At 37.2% G+C, this 21,739-nt stretch overlaps 1 protein-coding gene across 1 annotated transcript in view; it reads right to left on the reverse strand.

Moving 5' to 3' along the window:
• The window catches only part of EPRS (glutamyl-prolyl-tRNA synthetase), an 88,489-nt gene that overhangs the window by 49,684 nt on the left and 17,066 nt on the right, over positions 1–21,739 (reverse strand). The window contains exons 6-13 of the mRNA XM_006869698.1: positions 21,319–21,413; positions 17,315–17,441; positions 15,938–16,130; positions 14,096–14,267; positions 11,633–11,866; positions 7,522–7,606; positions 6,873–6,932; positions 61–171 (exon numbers count right to left, since the gene is read on the reverse strand). Coding sequence (XP_006869760.1) covers positions 61–171; positions 6,873–6,932; positions 7,522–7,606; positions 11,633–11,866; positions 14,096–14,267; positions 15,938–16,130; positions 17,315–17,441; positions 21,319–21,413 — 1,077 coding nt within the window. The remainder of the gene's footprint in view (positions 1–60; positions 172–6,872; positions 6,933–7,521; positions 7,607–11,632; positions 11,867–14,095; positions 14,268–15,937; positions 16,131–17,314; positions 17,442–21,318; positions 21,414–21,739) is intronic.

Below are 21,739 nucleotides of genomic sequence, written 5' to 3' on the forward strand. Positions count from 1 at the left end.
TCGTAACCACTACGCTACCAGAGTATAGGGGGAAAAAAATGAGTGAAACTCTAGGATGACCTTTGGGTGTTTGGCAACTTCTTTCATTTCCTCTTGAGCTTCAGGAATATTCACTGGGATCACTTCTTTCCTCAGTAATGCAACATAGCGGGGAGCCACCGGGTCAATAACCTGCAACCAACACATCTTTATGTTACAACCTTCAAAGACTCCATGAAGCATCATACAGAAAATCAATAACGCACAGGAATACCAACTGGCTCTCTTTGTTACTGCATTTACTAAATTTTCACAGTACCATTAACCTAGCTCCAACATTTTATTGCCAAGTAAAAAGAAGGAAACAAATGTAAAGCAAGACTATGTGAAGAATTTCTAAATCCTGCCTAAAAACTGCTACTGGTAGGTAGGGGGCAACTCATTTAGTTAAATCATGTTAGAAATATTTATAGAATAAATTTTAAATCTGGTATTAGAAGGTAAAGAAAAATTATCCTGTGAATTCATATTTGAATCCCAGTGGTAAATGCGATGTTCAATGCTGCGTTGCAGGAGAAGCCCACTTTAAAAGATGTAAATTGTTGTGTTTCAGTATCATTTTCTATAAGAAATACAAAGTCACACATGAAAACCAAAAGCAGAAGAGCATTAGGTCACTATAATAAGGCAATTTCATAAATTAGAAATATGAATCAAGAGAAAATATTTATATTAGGCTGCAAGTTTCTTCAGGGTTGAATATGTATTTAGGGACCACTCATCCTCAGTTCCTAACAAGGGGCTGGCTGAGGCAGGTAATCGACATACACATTTTGACTAAATGAATGGTCATACTCAATCTATCTCCAGGATCTCCTTTGGAAGTGCATGTATTTTTCTTACTTCATTGTTCAATTTAAAATTTTCTAGAATAGCAATGTTCTGGCAATAAGTACAAATCATTCGTGCTACATGTTGTTGTTAAGTGCAATCGAGTCGGTTCTGACCCATAGCGACCCTGTATAGGGTTTCTGAGGAGTGGCTGGTGAGCGTGAGCTGCCAACCCTGCAGTTTAAATGGCATTCTGTTTGGCGCATTAACCCACAGTGGCACACCAGGACTCTACATAGGGACATTATATAAAGGGTATGGGAGAAAACTGGACATGCAAGTAAATGTAAACTATAATACAGCTAAGTAAAGATGTAGCTATTCTATTTCCTAGTGGAAAGATGCAAGAAATCTTGACTTGGCTAATTAAATTTGGCTGTTTTTGTTTGCTTTGCTTTGTGTAAGGTTTTTTGTTATTGTTTCATTATCTGGATGGTCTGTTGTTTTGCTTACAAAGTATTTTTAGGCTTCCTGAAAAGAGTAATATTGTGGAACTTCTGAATGAACTCAAGATAAATGAACTGAGAGGATTATTCATGTAAATTCTGAAAAGCTATTTAACTTTCCCTTGTCTGCTACTTCTCTGTTTCTATTTCAAACTTCAACTAAAGTCATCAGCTGAAAATCAGACTTCTCCATATTTACTGCTTCACTTTTTCCTTCAGCTTCTCAGGTTATTCTTACTTGTTAAAGGATCTTTCTTTTCACTTCTTGTTGTTGCTAGGTGCCATCGAGTCGGTACCGACCCATAGCGACCTTATACACACCACAACGAAACACTGCCTGATCCTGGGCCAGCCTCACTACTGCCACGCTTGAGTCCATCGATGCTGCCACTTGGCTAATCCATCTCGTTGGGGGTCTTCCTCTTTTTCTCTAACCCTCCACCTTATATCCTTCATGATATCCTTCTCCGGCAACTTGTCCCTCCTGACAATATATCTGAAGCATGAGAGACGAAGTTTGGCCATGTTGGTCTCCAAGGAACACTTTGGCTGCACTTCTTCCAAAATGGATCTATCTATTGGTTCTTTTGGCAGCCCATGGCACTTTCAATATTCCCCTCCAACGCCATAACTCAAAAGCAACAATTCTTCTACAGTCTTCCTTATTCACTGTCCAGTGTCACATGCATATGAGGTTACTGAAAATACCGTGGCTTGGGTCAGGCGCACCTTAGTCCTCAAGCTGACATCTTTGCTCTTCAACACTTTAAGAAGTTCCTGTGCAGCAGATTTGCCTAATGCAATATGTCACCTGATCTCTTGACTGCTGCTTCTGCGAGTGTTGATAGTTGATTCAAGAAGAATGAAGTCCTTGACAACTTCAGTCTTTTCTCCATTAATAAGAATGTTGTTTATTGGTCCAGTGATGAGGATTTTTATTTTCTTTACATTGAGATGTAATCCATACCAAAGGTTGTTCTCTTTGATCTTCATCAGTAAATGTCATAAATCCTCTTTACTTTCAGCAAGCAAGGTTGTATCATCTGCATATCACAGGTTGTTAATGAGTCTTCCCTCCAATACTGATGCCATGTTTTTCTTAATAGAACCCAGCTTCTCGGATTATTTGCTAAGAATACAGGTTGAATAAGTATGGTGAAAGAATACAATCTTGGCGCACACCTTTTTTAAATTTCAACCATTCAATGTTGCCATGTTCTGTTCAAACAACTGCTTCTTGGTTCAGGTACAGATTCCTCATGAGCACAATTAAGTGTTTCGGAATCCTCATACTTCACAATGTTGTCCATAGCTTGTCATGATCCACACAATCAAAAGCCTCTGATAGTCAATAAAGCACAGGACTTCCTCCTTCAGTATCATTGGCTCTTGATCACATGCTACCTCTTGAAATGGTTGAACATTAACCATTTCCTTTTGGTACAGTGACTCTGTGTATTCCTTCCATCTTCTCTTGATACATTCTGCATCATTCAATAATTTGCCCAGAGAATCTTTCAATAACGAAAGTTGAGGCTTGAATTTTTTCTTCAGTTCCCACAGCTTGAGAAATGCTGAGTGTGTTCTTCCTTTTTGGTTTTCTGATTCCAGATCTTTGCACATTTTGTTGTAATATTTGGCTTTATCTTCTCAAGCTGATCTTTGAAATTTTCTGTTCAGCTTTTGGACCTCATTTCATCCATTTGCTTTAGCATCTCTACGCTGGAGAGCAAGTTTCAGTGTCTCTTCTGACATTCATTTTGACCTTTTCCTTCTTTCTTGTCTTCTCAATAACTTTTTGCTTTCTTCCTGTATGATGTTCTTGATGTCATCCCACAACTCTTCTGGTCTTTGGTCTTTAGTGTTTAATTTATCAAATCTGTTCTTGAGATGATCTGTAAATTCAGGTGGGATAAATTCAAGGTCATATTTTGGCTCTCATGGACTTGTTTTCATTTTCTTCAGCTTTAGTTTGAATTTGCATATGAGTAATTGATGGTCTGGAGTCCTGGTGTGGCACTGTGGGTTAATGTGCCAGACTGCAAAGCTGTTTGAACTGCAAGGTTGGCGGTTCAAGCTCACCAGCTGCTCCTCGGAAACCCTATACAGGGTCGCTATGGGTCGGAACCTACTTGATGGCACTTCACAACAACAACAATTGATGGTCTGTTCCACAATCTACCCCTGGCCTTATTTTGACTGATGATATGGAGCTTTTTCATCGTCTCTTTCCGCAGATGTAGTCAATTTGATTTCTATGTATTCCATCTGTTGAGGTCCAGATGGTGAGGTCGGTGGGTTTCAAATTACTCCAAAGAGCCCTAAGAATTCCAGAACAGTCCAACTGGAGGTAGGAAGGAAAAGAATGGGCTGAAGAGACAAGGAATCCAGACCCCACTGAAATACTTCTATCAAAATAATTGTGTTTTACTTATGAGTATTTACTAAAAAATGGACAAGAAATCCATTAAATGAAAACTTGCATTTTTTGGGGGGCAGGTAAATGAAAAAGTCTCCACATACTTTACTAGCTGAGTTGAGGGGACATGGTTACATTATCATGCCACTGAAAGACTAAGATAAATCTGAAAATTAAACAGTAAAGTTTTAATTCTCACAAAGCATGAAATAACTCTGAAGTGAACACCTTAAGGCTGTGATTTCTCCTGCCTCGACTAAGAAGCGTGAATCTTACAGAAAGAAAAATAGGGCAATGAAGTTAATGCAGGCTCAACTTTTGAACTGTTTCTTGCCAGCATCAAAGGAAGTGCCTTTCTAGAGACATAGATATATTCCATTTATTTATGATACAGAAAAATTACATTATTCGCTTTAGGTCAAGTTGAAAAATAAAGCTGAAGAAAACAAGGATTCTCTTTTCTGGGGGTACTGAGATTACTTGCCACTCTACATCTCATTTTCCCCTTCATCCTCCTGTCTTTATTTTACAACATAATACATTCTATAAGTAAAGATTTCTCCAAAGACGTACGTAATTAAAGAACTCCAACTAATTTCTGTATCAGAAGTTGTTTTTTAAAATGCTAAGTTACAAAGAGCAAGAGAACATCTAAAGAATGCTGTTTCAGCTCCATACCGAATGCTCATTTTACAACACTAGAGTTTTCAATTTAATACACTCCTGCTGCATTTAAATTTTACTTGCAGAGCTTGTAAAGAAAGACTGAGCAATCTAGAAAAACTAGAAAATATCTTTTCTAATAGATTGTAAGTAACATGAACTTGAAATCAAGTCAAGGATGTGTTTCAGTATAGGAGGGTATAGTGAAGGCCAGTAACGAAATCAAAAAAGTATATGATCAGAATGATTTTATAGTTCACTATCAACTAAAATTATATATTGCTTTTATGGACTATGTTTTTATGATGGTATTTAATGAATATCATGTCTTTAGAGAAATCTTTACTTATAGAATGTATTATGTGGTAAAATAAAGACTTTAGGAAAACTTGAGAGTCTCATCTACTCTCACTCCCTCCCAAAGCCCATAAAAACAGACATGAAGGATAGTGTTTTGTTTAAAGGAATAAACCCAAAAAGATTAGAAGAACAGGAGAGGGGATAGTAGCTGAAAAACAACACAGAGAAGAGTAGTAACTTAGCAAGTTAAAGAAATAAAACACTAAATTAATTATGCACAAAGGCAAGAAACAACTGCAACTTTTTTTCTACTAGAAAAGTCATTAAGAGACAAATTGGCAGTGCAAGATAGCTGTACAGGAGATAAATGGAAATAGCCAAAGAATGGTTGAGTTTTCTTAAAAAGTATCATCTTTCCCAATCCACACAACCAGACATCTGCCTTTTCCCTCCTTGCAGAAGAAGGGAAATTTACTTTATGAAGAGAACATACCTAGATCCTGGAAGACACCACAAAATATTTGAAGAGAAAGTACTGCACTGAAAACAGGGTGATTAAGAGAATGTGTGGTTAGTAACTATATATAACATGTAAGGCCCTCAGTGGTCTTCCCCTGCATGGCTTCAATAGTCATGGTAGCCAGGACTTTGTATCTAGGCAGGTGAATGAAAGAAACTTTTTCAGAGGAAACTGATTCAAAAGATAAGAATCAAAGTTACTGACATGAGTCTGTCCAACTAACTGGTCAAGCCATGATTATGATCAAGTTCATTGGACAAGTCCACCTCTTGGCATGGCTTCCAATCCCTTTTAGTATTCCATAGTAAGCATGAGCAGATAGCCAAGTTAACCAGACATCTGAGAATTGTCTCTAACATCGAGAAAAGAAACAGCCAGAAGGAAAATGGGACACAAATTGAAACAGCATTCAACACTCATGGAAGTAGCAGCCAATAAATCAAATGACATGTTGGAACCAACTTGCCAGCACGTACCAACAACAAATGTCTAAAAGCTGAATGAAATGCTTTCTCTAGGGGAAGAAAAATGGGGGAGGGAAGCCCTGAAAAGGACAGGGAAATGTGCCTTTCATCTCCACAAACCCTACAAAGCTATTTAAATATAAGGGAACGCATCTCATGTATTTAACGTATTAAAAGTGAAAACCTCTGAAAATTGAATTATTAAAGAAAAGTATACTGATGTAAATTGTACTATTATGTATTAGTAGTAACGGCAGCAACAGAAAGAACCAATTAGTAACTCCTGTATATACTGAAACGCTGACTAAACACAAGAGAAAAGAAATTCAAGATGCATGCAAAACACAAGCAACTACTTCAGCACAATCAAGCAGCAATCAAAAAAAAAAAAAATTACAGAACACAATCACAGAAACCATAGTTTAAAACTTGGCATTTTTATGGTTTGCCTTATTATAGTGTATAAGCATCTGCTTCCAATTAGTAATTAACAAGATCAATATGCAATATTCCTCATCTGAGTTCAGTTAAGAATCAGTTAAAAGAAAAAAGAGCTGCGATTCAATAGAGGCACAGAAATTGTAATGAATGAACCTACAATACAACTCAATGAAATAGATAATAATAAAATTCTATGTCCTCTCCATACACAAGGGAATAGCAGAATGGAGTTAACCAGATCTTCCCTTTGTCACTAAAAAACTAGAGGACATGTTTTTTGAAACTAGGAATAATGCATTTCCAGTGCGTTTGTACAAGCAATTCTTTTCTTTTATATAAATGTGATTGTGCTTCAAAGCTGTTTATCATGTCAAACTATATATAACATGTAATATGCTAAAAGCTGTGCACTACGGCAAATAAAAGCATTAAGTAATACCTTCTTACAGAGAGCTCGCAGCTTGAAAGCAGAAAAATGAAATGCAGAGTGTTCATAAAGATTGAAGGAAAAAACTATTACCATTCCCCATAACTCCAACTTTGTTTTAATCATTGTTACTTGTTTTGGATCATTAATAGGCTTAATATTTTTAATATATTTTTAAAAGGAAAACATTCCATTTTCCTGAAAGTATGCAAATATTCTTCACAAATTTTTGTCTACTAGGAGCACACAAATGAATCCTACATGTATTATATTCTTCAAAAGCTCAGCACGAGAAAACAGAACTGAGAGGTAAAATGTATACCTTTTTATTAAATGCCCAGATTTTGTCCCATTCCATATTCACAACTGACCGTGAAGAGCCCTAGAAAAACATTAAAAAATGAGTTAATGGGCAAGAAGTAGTCATTAGAACTTACTTTTTATTAACAATGAAACAATAAAATATATATATATGCTTGCAAGTATCTTTCATTAAAATAAAAGATTAGTGTATACAAACTAATCTGGTTACCCTACTACTGAGGTTTTGTGTTGCTGTTTTGTTTTGAACCTAATTTACTGAATAAAAAATACTGTAGCTGGGTTTGTCCAACAACTTAGGATATTTTTAATTTTCCACAACTGTAAACAGTGTTACATAATACTTTTAATTTTGCCTTTGCATTATAAGGAATAAACAAGGGATAGAAAGAGAACAAGAAATAATAAAGACTAAAAGGACATCAACTGTTGTTGCTGTTAAGTGCTACCAAGCCGTTTCCAGGCTTTAGAGTTTCTGAGACTATAAATATTTGTGGGAGCAGAAAGCCTCATTATGGAGTGACCATGGGCTCGAACTGCCAACTTTAAGGGTCACAGTCCAATGCCTGACCTACAGAGTCACCATACTTCCTAAAAAGTACTGCAGTAAACACTCAACCAGAGATATTGGTGAAGAAACCATAACTTACCTGAGCAGCAATAAACTGTTTCAGTCCCTCAACTGTCATCCCTCTTCTCAGTACACCACGTACTGTAGGAAATCTTGGGTCATCCCTGGAAATATGCCAAATCTTAATACCAAGAAGATTGTGTGTGTGTGTGTGTGTGTGTGTGTGTAGATGCAGAGTACAAACACCTTTATTAATAAACAAATACAGCTTTTTAAATATTTCAAAGAGGAGCTGTTCACTAGTCAAATAATGTGTCGTGAATAAGCACACTGCTGGAAACAGAAAATGCACATTTGAAAAAGAACACACTAGTGATATCGTCAAATATAGAAAAAGTCCATCCATTAATACATTCTTACTAGCTTGGGAGTGTGGTGGGTTACAAGTTTGGACTGCTAACTGCAAGATCAGTAGTTTAAACTTACCAGGTGTTCTGCAGGAGAAAAATGAGGCGTTCTGCTCCCACAGAGATTTACAGCCTCAGAAACCCTGTACAGGGATGCTATGAGTCGGAATCAACTTGATGGTATGCAACCAGCACCATTTGCTTGTTATGAAACATTTAGGATCAGTTAAGAGATGGTATCACTGGTGTCATTAGTTGTTAAAAAAAAAAAAAACATGTGGGGGTGACAGTAGCGAAAACCAGCTAGGGAAGTCTCCGTGATAGAGAGAGGGATGGGGATCTCACACAAGAAGCTTTCACAGAACAACTCCAGAGCTCCAGATCTACCATAAGGTCCTGGACATCAGTTTCCCACACTCGCAAGTGAAGAATCAGGATATTAAGGAAAATTCTGCGAGTTAGGCACCCTACCCTGGCAGAGTTTAGAGGGTGGGGCTACAGGCAGTCTGGCTCAGAAAACCGGAAGCGGCACAGAGATATTTGCAAAAAAAAAAAAAAAAAAAAGGCGCGGGAGACTACACATTTCTTCCTCCTGTTCCCCTGTTGTGCCTTCTTTGCTCAGTCCAGACACATTCAGGCAGGACAGTTTTCCCATGGTAGAGAGAGAGAGGGAGTTTGGCGGCTACTTATTACATCAGCTGCGGACACACAGCCCTAAAAGTTTCTCATGCAGAACCCGTAGTGGCTGTGTACTGTGCAGTCCATTCCAACTCCAAGCAACCCTGCGCGGGGGTTCTGGGGTTGTGGGTCTTTGCAGGAACGGAGTGCCCCGCCTTTCTCCTGTGGTGTGGCTGGTGGTTTCGAGCTGCTGATCTTGTGGTTCGTGACCCCATTTGTGGTCGCAGCACTACCTGAGCTCTCTGCGTAGGACCCTTATAAAGCAATCTGTAAACCCCAACATAAAAAGGACTCAACCATCTCGAGAATTGCGCTGTGCACACACAGATACCTAAATGACCTTCAGAGACAAAAATAGTGGACAATCTTTCGCCCATTAACTTCTCAATATCTACCTGCACACCTCTATTATAGCGACTAGAGGAGGGGGGGCCTGAGCAAGCAGACATCCTCATCCACTGCTAGAAGCTTCTACCTTGCATACACATTGCCTGTGTAGCTCAGGACAGTCAACCACAGCTTTACTTTTGTTCCAAAGTGGTGGGTTTTGTGTCTGCATTTATATTACTTCTGCTTTTGGTCTTCTTGATCACACATCTTTCCTGGAGATGGAAGCTTTTTCTCCCTACATTACCCAAGAAGAGACAGCAATCGTGGCCATATAGCCAAGCTATAAGCATTCCCCATAATAGTCCACCTAAACATAATTACATTAAATGTCAAAAGACTGAATGAACCAGTGAAGAGACAGAGAGTGGCAGAATGGATAAGAAAACAAGACCCTTCAATATGCTGCCTGTACACAAAGAAAAAAACAGACTAAAAGTTAAAGGATGGAGAGAAATTTACCAAGCTAACTGCAACAATAAACAAACAGGAGTGGCAATATTAATCTCTGACAAAGTAAACTTTAAGATAAAAACCAGCATAAGATACAAAGAAGGACACTAACTCATGATCAAAAGGTCAACTGAGCAAGATGACATAACCATAATAAATATCCATGCTCCAAATGAAAGAGCACCAAGATACATGAAGCAAAGATTACTAGAATTAAAGAAAGAAATAGATCAACCTACAATTATAGTGGGAGATTTTAACACGCCACTTTCGAAAAGGGACAATAACCAGAAAGAAACTTTACAACGTAAGACAGGAACTAAACTACACAATCAACCAACTTGACCTCATAGATGTATATAGGGCATTCAATCCAACAACAGCATAATGTACATTCTTCTCCAGTGTGCATGGAACATTTTCCAGAACTGACCATGTGTTAGGTCACAAAGCCAGCCTCCATAAATTTACAAACATCAAAATTCTACAGAACATCTTCTCAGACCACAATGCTATAAAATTGGAACTCAACAATAAGAAGACCAAGGAAATCAAGTCAAACACATGGAAACTGAACAACACCCTGCTGAAAAGTGACTAAGTCAATGAAGAAATTACACAGCAATGCACAAAGTTCCTAGAAACAAACGAGAAGGAATACACAACATACCAAAATCTTTGGGACACGGCAAAAGCAATGCTGAGAGGACAATTTATTGCAATAAATGCACACATCCAAAGAGGAAAGAAATAAAATTAACACATTAACACAGCATCTCAAACAATTAGAAGCAGACCAGCAGAGGGAACCTACAGTCACTAAAGACAGGAAATAATAAAGATAAGAGCAGAAATAAATGAGATAGAAATCCAAAAAACATAGAAAGAATCAACAGGACAAGAAGCTAGTTCTTTGAAAGGATTAATAAAATTGGCAAACCACTGGCAAAACAAAAGAAAAGAGGGAGAGGACACAAATAACTCGCATTAGAAACCACATGGGCGATGTCACAAAGGAACCAAAAGAAATCAAAAGGATAATAACATAATACTATGAAGAGCTGTATTCCAACAAATTTGAAAACTTAGAAGAGATGGATATATTTCTAGAAAAACATAACCTACCTAAACTTACTCAGAATAAAGTAGAAAACTTGAACAAACCCATACAAAAGAAGAAATTGATCAGGTCATTAAAAAACTCCCAACCAACGCCAGAGATGGAGGCAGAGATGATGACATGGAGAGACGAAGCAGCTGGGGACTTTAGACCCAGAGAGGGAGAGGAGCTGTGTGCTGATGACCAGGGATGGCAGTCTTGCAGGGAATATATATCCTGTGGTTGATTGACGATGCATGAAGGGGACTGTAACCATAGCAATGAAATTATATACGATAGGATGAATGTAAAGCTAATGTTCTCCCAAGTAAACTATCACATAATTCACAATAAAACACTAAAAAAAAAATACATGTACATAAGTTATTAATATTCTTCAGAAATTTTATCAATTTCAACAACTACACTGGTACAGAGCAGAAGATAAACTTGCTTATCAAATTCAGCTATACAGTAAAACAGCATAAAATTCACACTATTTATTCAACATATTCGACCCATAGTCACTATTATATGATGTAAATAAACTAGTATATACATTCTTGCTATTAGCTCAGATTTTTAAAAAATTATTTTAGAATTACAAACATTGTAACCAATCTTAACAGATAACACTTCATGTACACAGACAGACATGTGACTATAAGGTCACTCCCATTTTTATACTTACAAAATATCTTATATATGCTATTAATAGGCCAGAAAGGTTTTCAAACCCTTTCTGGATACTGAATCCTCTCCATATGTATGGCATAAACCATTTAAGGCCTCACCTAATCTCCGGGTTTGTAGGTCTTCCTGGAACTCAGGTACAAAAAACAAAGCTCAGAGCTTCAACCAAGAGTAGAGTGAACAGATCTAACTAAGGAGGAACCAGAAAACCACAGCCACTTTCTATGAAATGCTGTGATGAGCAGACAATGTGTCCTCATGTGTGCTTTCCATTCCTGAATGCCCTGGCCCACAACAGACATACCATGTTTGTAGTGTGGGAGCACAGGGGAACACCTAATGCACAAGTTACAATAAAGTGAGAGACTCGGAACTAGATCTTCCTCCCCACAACCACTCTCCCCAGTACTGAGAGCCATTTGTGAGTCTCTCAGAGTCTTCCTTCCATCAATTCAATGCAACAATGAACATACCATCCATCTACTAGTCCTTCATTGACAAACCACGTGAGTTTTCTTTTAGACAACACCGTATTGTTGAGATTTAGCCGACTGTACTCCCAAATATATGGTTTTCTTATGCCCAAAGCTTCAATAATCCAGTAGAACTGTTCATCTCTGTCATGGTATTCTGTTGTTCTGAGGGCATGTGTAACCCCTTCAATGCTATCCACTATAGGGCAGGCAAAGTCATATGTTGGGTAAATACTAGGGAAAAAAAAAAAAAATTGAAAATGAGCATGCAACACTTCACCTCACCATTTTACATCAGCCTTTGAGATTAATGAAACAGTTGTCCAGTCAGCATTCAAACAAAAAGAGTACATTTGCAATCTAATAAACAACAGTGCACAGGTTTAGCAAATTCTGCATTCAGAATATTTCTGTAACACTACATATGTACTGCTAAGAAGCAATAGAGAGCGCGCCCTGGTGTTGCTTTAGGATAAACAAACTGCTAACAAGACAGCAGTTCATCCCCACCAGCTTCGCCTAAGGAGAAAGATGAGGCTGTGTGTTTCCATGAAGATTTATAATCTCAGAAACCCTATGTAGGGTTGCTATGAGTAGGAATCTACTCAAAGGCAGTAGATTTGGTTTGTTTACATATATACAAATGTATTATACATAACAAGCTTAGTTTTTTAATTTCTTCGATAACCCTTCACTTTGACAAAGGCTTTAACACTGGATTTAAATGCATTTAAGAACAAAGTGTTTTTGTTTTCTAAGTGCCACTGACTATATTCTGACTCAAAGCGACCCTATACAGGGTTTCTGAGGCTGTAAGTCTTTATGGGAGCAGAAGCCTCATCTTTCTCCAGCAGAGCAGCTAGTAGCTTTGAACTGCTGATCTTACGGTTAGCAGCCTAACTCGTAATCTACTACACTACCAGAGAAAAGACAATTAATAGGTTCACACTCCATCTTCAGAATTGTCTTTTTAAAATGTCTGCCTAAAGTAATGCACATACATATACATAGCTGTCGTTTAAATTTTTAAAAATATGTATTATAGTACTATACCTTCTCAATTGACTCCTAACAATGACAACAACATGCCTTCTAATTTTGAGAATCTTTTATTAAGATGTCTCTGCCATTATGCTTTTCAAATTGATGCTGAAAATGTGTACACACACTTACTTTTCCAAATGTATTAAAGTATTTGTTTAATAAAACAGGGCATAATTATCCTGATAAGAGGAATGGGTATAGATGTACATGCACAACCTCATACATGTGTTTGTCTCTATATGGACCTACAAATCCCTATCCCAAGTTTAAAAACACTCATACTAGATAACTAGGTAATCACTTACATTCACCAATATCTTTTTTGGAGATAAATGCAGCATGCAGTAGACTTCTTCATACTATAAAAACATATATTCTATGATTTACTTTAAGGAGTTTTGGTACCATAGTAGACTGAGCTGAGCTTTTAATCGCAAGGTTAGCAGCTGGAATCTACCAGTCACTTCATGGGAGAAAGATGAGGCTTTCTGCTTCCACGAAGATCTATTAACCACAGAAACCTTATACAGGGTTGCTATGAGTTGGAACTAACTCAGTGGCGTACCCACCACATTTTATTTTATAAAATAAGCTATTGCAGAGGGAACTACTTTTTTTTCTAAGTTACTAATCTGAAAACAAATGCTTAAAATTACCAAATACATACACTTTCTAGTATTTTTCATATTTCTTAAGCTTATTTCTATTAGCCTTACAGATGAAAGTGATCTTAGAAATACAGGTAATTTCGATTTACAACATATTTGAGTTGAACCGCACTTCCACCTGTCTATTTTTTGGTTTTGGATTATTTGGTACAGCCTATCATTAGTAATGGAGTCCTGGTGTGGCGCTGTGGGTTAATGTCCCAGACTGCAAAGGTCGGCAGTTCAAGCTGACCAGTTGCTCCTCGGAAACCCTGTATAGTAGGGTCGCTATCGGTCGGATCCGACTCGACGGCGCTTAAGAACAACAACAACAACCACTAGTGATATGTACTACCTGTAATGCTGCAGTACATAATTTGCTGAAGTTTATCATTCTCAGATGTTGAATTTTACAATTTACTTTGCTAAAATCAATAGGCAGATTCAGGATTAAAGCAAAATATATAAAGAAAAAAGAAAAGTACAATATGGACAACTCTCACTAATTTTCTTACTAGAAAACTATCCCCATTTCCAGGGATGATCTAGGATGTTCCCAGCCCTTCCACCATGGAGCTGTTACCACAACTGACATATGTCACCAATGTCATCCAACTCTTCTTCCTTGTTGAAGTGAATATTTATGATTTGTGTAATTTCTTTGTATCTGTAAAATTATGTGTAATGCTTGCAATCTCCAAAGACAAATAAAGATCGAATTGTAAGAGAAGCAAAAGCATTCAAAGGCCAAGCACCATATTGAAACACTTACTTGTATTTACTTCCAGTTCTGGGGTGTGGTTGGATTTTGCAGCGATAAAGGGCTGGGTCTCTCATGCAACCATTGTTACTACTCATGTCAATTTTTGCTCGCAAACAACAGGACTGTCCAAATTGACTTCCTTTTTTCATTTCTTCCCACATTTGTAGATTCTTCTCAATAGCTATAAAACAGTAGTTAGATCGCAGTTTATTTAACATACAGTAATGTGATTCAATTCAAATTAAGTCCTGTTTTTAAACTCCATTAGTTTAAAAATGTGGAAATACGTTCAATATCTGATACCAAGGGTAAATGCAACAATTTTACTGAAAAATAGTCTCCTAGTACATTCAGGAAATGCACTCTATAAATCTACTTAAGAAAGAATAAAGTTACTATGGTGTTGCTGTGCGCTGTTTAGTCTTTTCCAACCCATAAGTAGCTTATGGGTTTGAATTGTCGACTTAGCAGTTAGTAGTCTAATGCTTATTCTACAGCGTCACAAAAGAGCTCAAAGTCACTATATCTCACTGAAACAATATTGAGGGGAAGAAAGGAAGCAAATGGCCTGAAGGTTCCTCTTATTCACTGTTTCTCCTTTTTCCACAAAGACACACCTAGCTAGCTGCTATCTTCCCTTTTTCCCACTCTTAAATTTAAATGTGTCTTTGAAGCAGAAGCATTCTCTTTCTATGTCACTTCACGTCCAGTGGCATGTCAGTCTGGCCCAGGCCATGAATCCCCAGGGCAATGGCGCTGCACCCGTTCCCATCTGAAGAATATGGCTTGGACTGAGAGTAAGAGCCTGTGGGGTTCCTGGAAGACCCTCCAAGCATTCCAATGAGAAGCATTCCATGGAGTAAGAAAATAGAATGAGACAAAATAGATATTAATACAAGAAAAAAAAGAATTTAATCCAAAAAAAAAAAAGAACTCTATATTCCATGTAACTATTCCTGGTGTGGGCGCTGTGGGTTAATGTGCCAGACTGCAAAGCCGTTTGAATTGCAAAGTCGGTGGTTCAAACTCACCAGCTGCTCCTCGGAAACCCTATATAGAGTCGCTATGGGTGGGAACTGACTTGATGGCACTTAACAACAACAACAAAAAATGGTCCTATAGGAGTCCTGGTGTGGCGCTGTGGGATAATGTGTTGGACTACAAAGTCAGTTTGAACCACAATTTTGGAGGTTCAAGCTCAAGAGGGACACTATGGGTTAGAACTAACTCAACAGCACTTAACAACATGGTACTAACTATAGGGTCACTATGAGTTAGAACCGATTCAATGGTATACAATAATCTTTGCCTATGTCAGAATATCAAATATCTGCCCCATATGGATAAGCTATTAAACCATGAGTCTCTATAGTTCCCACTGTGGTTCTCAAGATTGAAATACAATAGAGTAGAGGTTCTGGAAACACAATGACAGAATGGAAAATGCCCAAATGAGAAGCTCAGGGACAGGTCATAAATAAGAAAGACAGGCTTCTTTGTCGGGTAATATTTCACATACAGGGAAGTACCAAGCTCATTGCATTCACATCTACATTTATTTACAGGAATGCTTAGATGCTAATATCATTATCATCAAACATTTTAGAAAGGCTAAGTAGATGATAAAATGACAAAGTGTTGTAGAAGGGATTATTCCAATGGAATGAATGCAATACAAAAGAATTTAAAGATGAAAGAAAGGGAAAAGATTTCTAAGAAATAAACGAATATATCAATCATATTCAAAAGTGTGTTCTGAACAAGTATCTTTCAAAGAAAAGGTATCATGCTCTATAAAGAAGCAGAATACAAAAATATCAGTTAAAACATAAAGCACTAAATTTGCCTTACAGTTGTTTCTGTGTTTGGATTCTATCCTCTGTTCCCGTTCCACTTTCATCTGCTCAGCAGGGGTATCATCCACATAAGCCTTTCCTTCTTGAATTAGCTTCTCTGCATATTTCATTATTATTTCAAAATGATCTGAGGTGTAAGTAAATTGATCTGGTTTGATATGTAACATTGCAACATCCTCCAAAATAACCTGTAATAAGATCCAAAATAACCATCATTTTACATTCGGCATTTTCTTGCGCAGTTTCAATCCTTGATATTACATTTGGGAAAGTGTGAAAATACACCACCATGTCTTATACAGCCTGAAAATAGGTGTGACACTTGTATGGTGTTGGCCATAATAGGAGATGGGCTCCATTTTCCTTCTTCTTAAGGTGTAAATTATAAGAAAAAGAGAAATGGATTTAAAGAGGATCAGAAAAGAAAAAATGATAGCTATAACTCAACAAATCCAACTGAGAAAGCTGGTATCACAAAGCTGTTCATTAACTCACGAGAAGCTGGTTATTACTAGTCTCACTGACAACTATTTGCCCTCTTTTCAATATACTGAGTGCTTCTGAATAAAAATGATTACAAGAGGCTATGATGCCTTTATTTTCCAACACCTATTTAGTTTTATCCATAAATTTAAAATTTTATGACAAGAAAAAAACTTGCCTTGAGTGATCCATTCATTTAAGAAACTGGTACTTACATGAAAACACACCACTTACAAATATTTTAGAATAATTAGGGAGGAGAAAAAATTTTGAATTTTTTAGTATGGGATTCATATTTCTTGGCTTAGATCTAGATATGGAACACAGGTTTTCCCCTACTATTTGAAAGTAGAGTGTTCCAATAAAATTGAAGAAGCAATTACAATTTATTTGTATGGGAATATTTTTAAGTGTTCCCAGACCCCCCAAAAATACCTGTCAAATCATACCAAACACATAAAACCAAAAAAACACACTAACATACAGTGTTCAGAGATATAGTTTAAAGCTACGAAAGCTTGTGCTGAGATACTGAGTAGTTCCCGGAGAAAGCACTTGACTACGCCACTCTTGCTGCTCAAGGTGCGTGCTGCCTCCTTAACAGCTTGCTGCAAAGCAAACGCTGAACACTAGTTTTGCTTTTGACTTCTGACATGAAAGTGAAGATCTTCTTTGGATTTGTTTTGGTTAGTGAAAGCAGGTACTAACGTAAGTCTTCCAGAAAGTCAACATGACAAAAAGCAAACTTTAGAAAAGCCGGGATACCTGGATACAGATGAGGAAAAGCAGTTAGAAGAACAAATTTATGTTCATACCATAAAGGTTATCAGTCACCCTCTAATTTTTATTTACTTTTCTGACAAGGGGTCATTACTACACTTTTAATTACCTTCTCAAAATCTTCCTTTTCTTTTTCTGGATTTGTGTCATCAAATCTCATGATGAGTTTCCCTTTAAAGTTAACCTGATAGTGCTGGTTCAGCAAAGCAGCTTTTGCGTGCCCAATGTGTAAGTACCTAAAACAAAAACATTTCACAAAGAAATTCATTAATATGCTTTAACTAAATTCTTAAACGTAACTCTTTTGACGAGATGAAAATGAAACAAAAATCTTTTCAATTGGTTTTCTAACAGACGATAGTATGAGAGAATGTCTGACCCTGACAGAAATTTTTAAATATTACAAGTGTAATGGAGACAGCAGTGCCTTTCTCCCAAGCCCGGGAACTTACAGAGCTTATTTTAGTCTTACTAAACTTTTTATTTGAGAATAGTTTTAGATTCCCAGAAAAGGTCTAAACATAATAGAGAAAGTTCCAATATCTTATCTTACACATCTGTCACAAGTCCTGGTGTGGCGCTGTGGGTTAATGTGCTGGACTGCAAAGTCGGTTTGAATCGCAAGATCTGCAGTTCAAGCTCAGCAGCTACTCATCGGAAACCCTATACAGTGTCGCTATGAGTCGGAACCGACTCAAAGGTACTTAACAACAATGAACCAAATACAGTATTTATTTATTATTATTAACTAAACTCAGTAATATTTTATCAGACTTCATTAATTGGTAAAATGGAAATAACAGTGCTTTTTCTCACCTTTAATTTAATCTGACCAGTAAGGTTAAATGAGTTTCTCTACATAAAGCACTTGGTAGTGCCTGCACATAGCAGATGCTATAGATACATGTTGTTGTTAAGAGCCGTTGACTCAGTTCTGACTCATATCAACCCTGTATAGGGTTTACAAGGAGTAGCTGGGTTTGAACTGTTGACCTTGTGGTTAGCAATCCAGTGCTTAGCCTACAGCACCATACCAGTTAAGAACAAAGCACAAAAGTCAAAGTTAAGTCTTCTGAGCTTCTATGTAAAACACAGAAAAAAATAATTCTTTAAGGATCATTAAAGAACTTTTAGGGGTGTAAGAGGTTATTTTTTTCGTAATCATTAAAGCACTTTATAGTATTATGAGGATATAATCAAAATTATGTTAAGAAAAACTGAACACTGATTTATATTTCAAATCCCAAAGCTGTAGTAGGTTTAGAGCATAATCTTAAATATCAACATAACTAACAGCAGATATGTTTTAGAATAGAGTAACACATTTTACACATTAAATAATAAATATCTTGTTGTTAAGTGCTGTAGAGTCAGTTCCTACTCTAGTGACCCTGTATAGGGTTTCTGAGGAGCAGCTTGGTGGGTTTGAACTGCCGACCTTGTGATTAGCAGCCAAGTGCATACACTATGGCACCACACGAAGACCCCAAATAATAAATAATAAATATAAATCTAAGCACTCACTATTCCAAAATCACAGTGACAAAAAATATAAAATGATTCAAAAAGGACAAATGTTTCAATGGTACAGCTATATACTGCAACAACTAAAAAGTGGGTTTCAGCATGCCATCAAGATCACAACACAATGGGACCACCAAGGCCTCTATATCAAGTGTATAGAGCATTAGCCAGTTGTTGTTGGTATGTGCCGTCGAGTCGATTCCAATTCATAGCGAGTCTATATAGGGTTTCCAAGGAGCAGCTGGTGAGCCTGAACCACTGACCATGCAGTTCAAATGATTTTGCAGTCTGACGCATTAGCCCACAGCATCAATTAGCCAGTTGTTGTTAGGTGCCACTGAGTCAGTACCGACCCATAGTAACCTTATGCACAGCAGAATGAAAACACTGCCCGATCCTGGGCCAACCTCACTACTACTGTAACCACACTTGAGTCCATCGATGCTGCCACTTGGTCAATCCATCTTGCTGGGGGTCTTCCTCTTTTTCTCTGACCCTCCACCTTACCCAACATAGTTCTCAAGCTGAGGTCCCAAAATGTGTGTGACAATTAACCATGTAAGACAAGCATTATTTATTAATGCATTTCGCCTAGTCAACTACCAATCATTTAATGATCAAACTTGTGAAATTCCCAGGCATTATAAGCATACTTCATTTGATTGTGCTTCACTGTACTGTGCTTTGCAGATATTGCATTCTTTACAAATTGAAGATCTGTGGCAACACTATAGCAAGCATGCTTATTGGCACCATCTTTCCACTAGCAGGTGATCACCACTTTATGCCTTATCACATTTTGCTAATTCTCACAGTATTTCAAGCTTTTTTTTTTTTCATAATTCTATTGCATATTTAATAGATTTACAGTATAGTATGACTATAACTTTTATATGTACTGAGATATCAAACTTCGTGACTCGCTTTACTGGGGATGTCTGGAACCGAACTCATAATAATATCTCCCAAGTTTGCCTGTATTTCTCTTCCAACTCCTCCTCCTACCTTCCCTGTTTCACCACCTGTATCAGCAAACTTATAAATTCAGAGAAATGATGGAATTCTAAAATTGATTTTGCTGTTAACGGTGCTCATGAAATAGTTAGCGAAGAACTATTAAATACATTGTTGTTGTTAAGTCCTGTCGAGTCAGTTTTGACTCATAGCAACCCTGTACAGGGTTTCCAAGGAGCGGCTAGTGAGCTTAAACCACCGACTTTGCAGTTCAAACCAACTAAGCAGTCTATCACATTAACCCACAGCACCATACCAGGACTCCTATTAAATACACAGCCAAAGTGAAATTGTTCCCTACTCTGTTTCTATTGCTTATATATTCCATTTTTATCAATGGGTAAGAATTTGGCTATATAACACAAAATCTGAAATTAAACTGAATTTGGAAAAAAATAACCAGCTCATTTGCAAAATACGATAGTTTACTAGGTCATAGATGAGGCTAAGGGCTTTAATGAAGCATTTGATTACATTAATCATGTTATTGGAAGGGCTCTATTATCAAGCATATGGGAAGAGTGCAAAGAGAGAGAACCCACTCCACCTTGGGGAATGCTAGGCACAGTGTGGGGTAGTCACATGCTAGTCCCTCCACCAACAACCTTTTTTCTAATGAGCTAATCAAATACGATTATCTAAGGTTGTCAGGAATGAAATGAGTGAGGAAATCTGCTAATAGTGGAAAGAACTGAACGAGAAATGGGCTTTTCAGGACTCCTTGCTTTTCTTTGGGAAAAAGTAACGTAAAATAATTCTATTATAAGTTTTGTTACAAATTAAAGATTGCTCAGAGTATAAATTCTTAATAAATGAAGACTGAAAAAAAAAATCTCTAAAGTCAAATAAAATTTAAGCCTATTTATGAGTTTTTTCCTATATATATTTTAAATTCTGATTGTTGTTATTATTAAGTGCCTCTGTGTCAATTCCAACTTATAGCAATCCTGTTTAGGGTTTTTGAGGCTTTTAAATTTTTATAGGAGCAGAAAGCCTCATCTTTCTCCTACAGAAAGGCTGGTAGCTTTGAACCATGGATTTGTGATTCACAGTCCAGCACTTATATAGAGCCACCCAACTCACCAAATTCTGTCTAGGTAAAAAAACCTCTACTGCTTTTAGTGAATGAAAACTACAAATTTAATAGACGAATATATTTAATATCGAGACTGTCAATATTAAATAAACTACTGTTTAGTCCTAGTGTGGTACTGTGTAGTCCTGGTGTGTTGAACCTTAAGGTGGGCAGTTCAAGCTCACCAGCTGCTCCTTGGAAAACCTATACAGGTTCGCTATGGGTCAGAACCAACTTGACAGCACTTAACAACAACAACTAACTACAAACTCAGTGACTGAAACCCAACAGCCACTCTTACACAGAGTCCACTGTGAGTCAGAACCTACTCATCGGCACTTAACAACAAAGAAATTAATGTTTAGGGTTTTAACTCCTACAATCAATCATTATCGCACTTATTTTCTTCTGTATCATTAATCTATTAATATTAAAAGTATGTAATAACTTCTTTAAATCCTTCCCACTAAATATATTCAACTTTAATTACATTTTCTTACCCACTAGCCTCTGGAGGAAATCTGACAGTAACCTTCCCCATCTCTGCACCAGGAAGTTCAACAAATTTCCCAACATCTTGTTTTTTCTCAGGTATCTGGAAAACAAAACAACCCCCATACTATAAATTGGTACATGTTAAATACTTAAGAATACATTCATCCAAAAAATACTTGCACAATACCCATTAGGTGCCAGGTCCCATGCAGGTTATGAGAACAATAATGACTAGAACATGGTTCCTGTTCTTGAGGACTCAGAATCTAGTAAAAGAAGAAAATATAAGGCAACACCACTGGGACAATGAAAAGGATACATTAAAGAGACTAAAAAAAAAAAAGGAATGTTTGATTAAGATGTTGTTGTTGTTGTCAGGTGCCATCGAGTCGGAATCGCCTCATAGCGACCCCATGCACAGCAGAA

This window comes from Chrysochloris asiatica, unplaced genomic scaffold (genome assembly GCF_000296735.1).
Source record: "Chrysochloris asiatica unplaced genomic scaffold, ChrAsi1.0 scaffold00133, whole genome shotgun sequence".
Lineage (NCBI taxonomy): Eukaryota > Metazoa > Chordata > Mammalia > Afrosoricida > Chrysochloridae > Chrysochloris > Chrysochloris asiatica.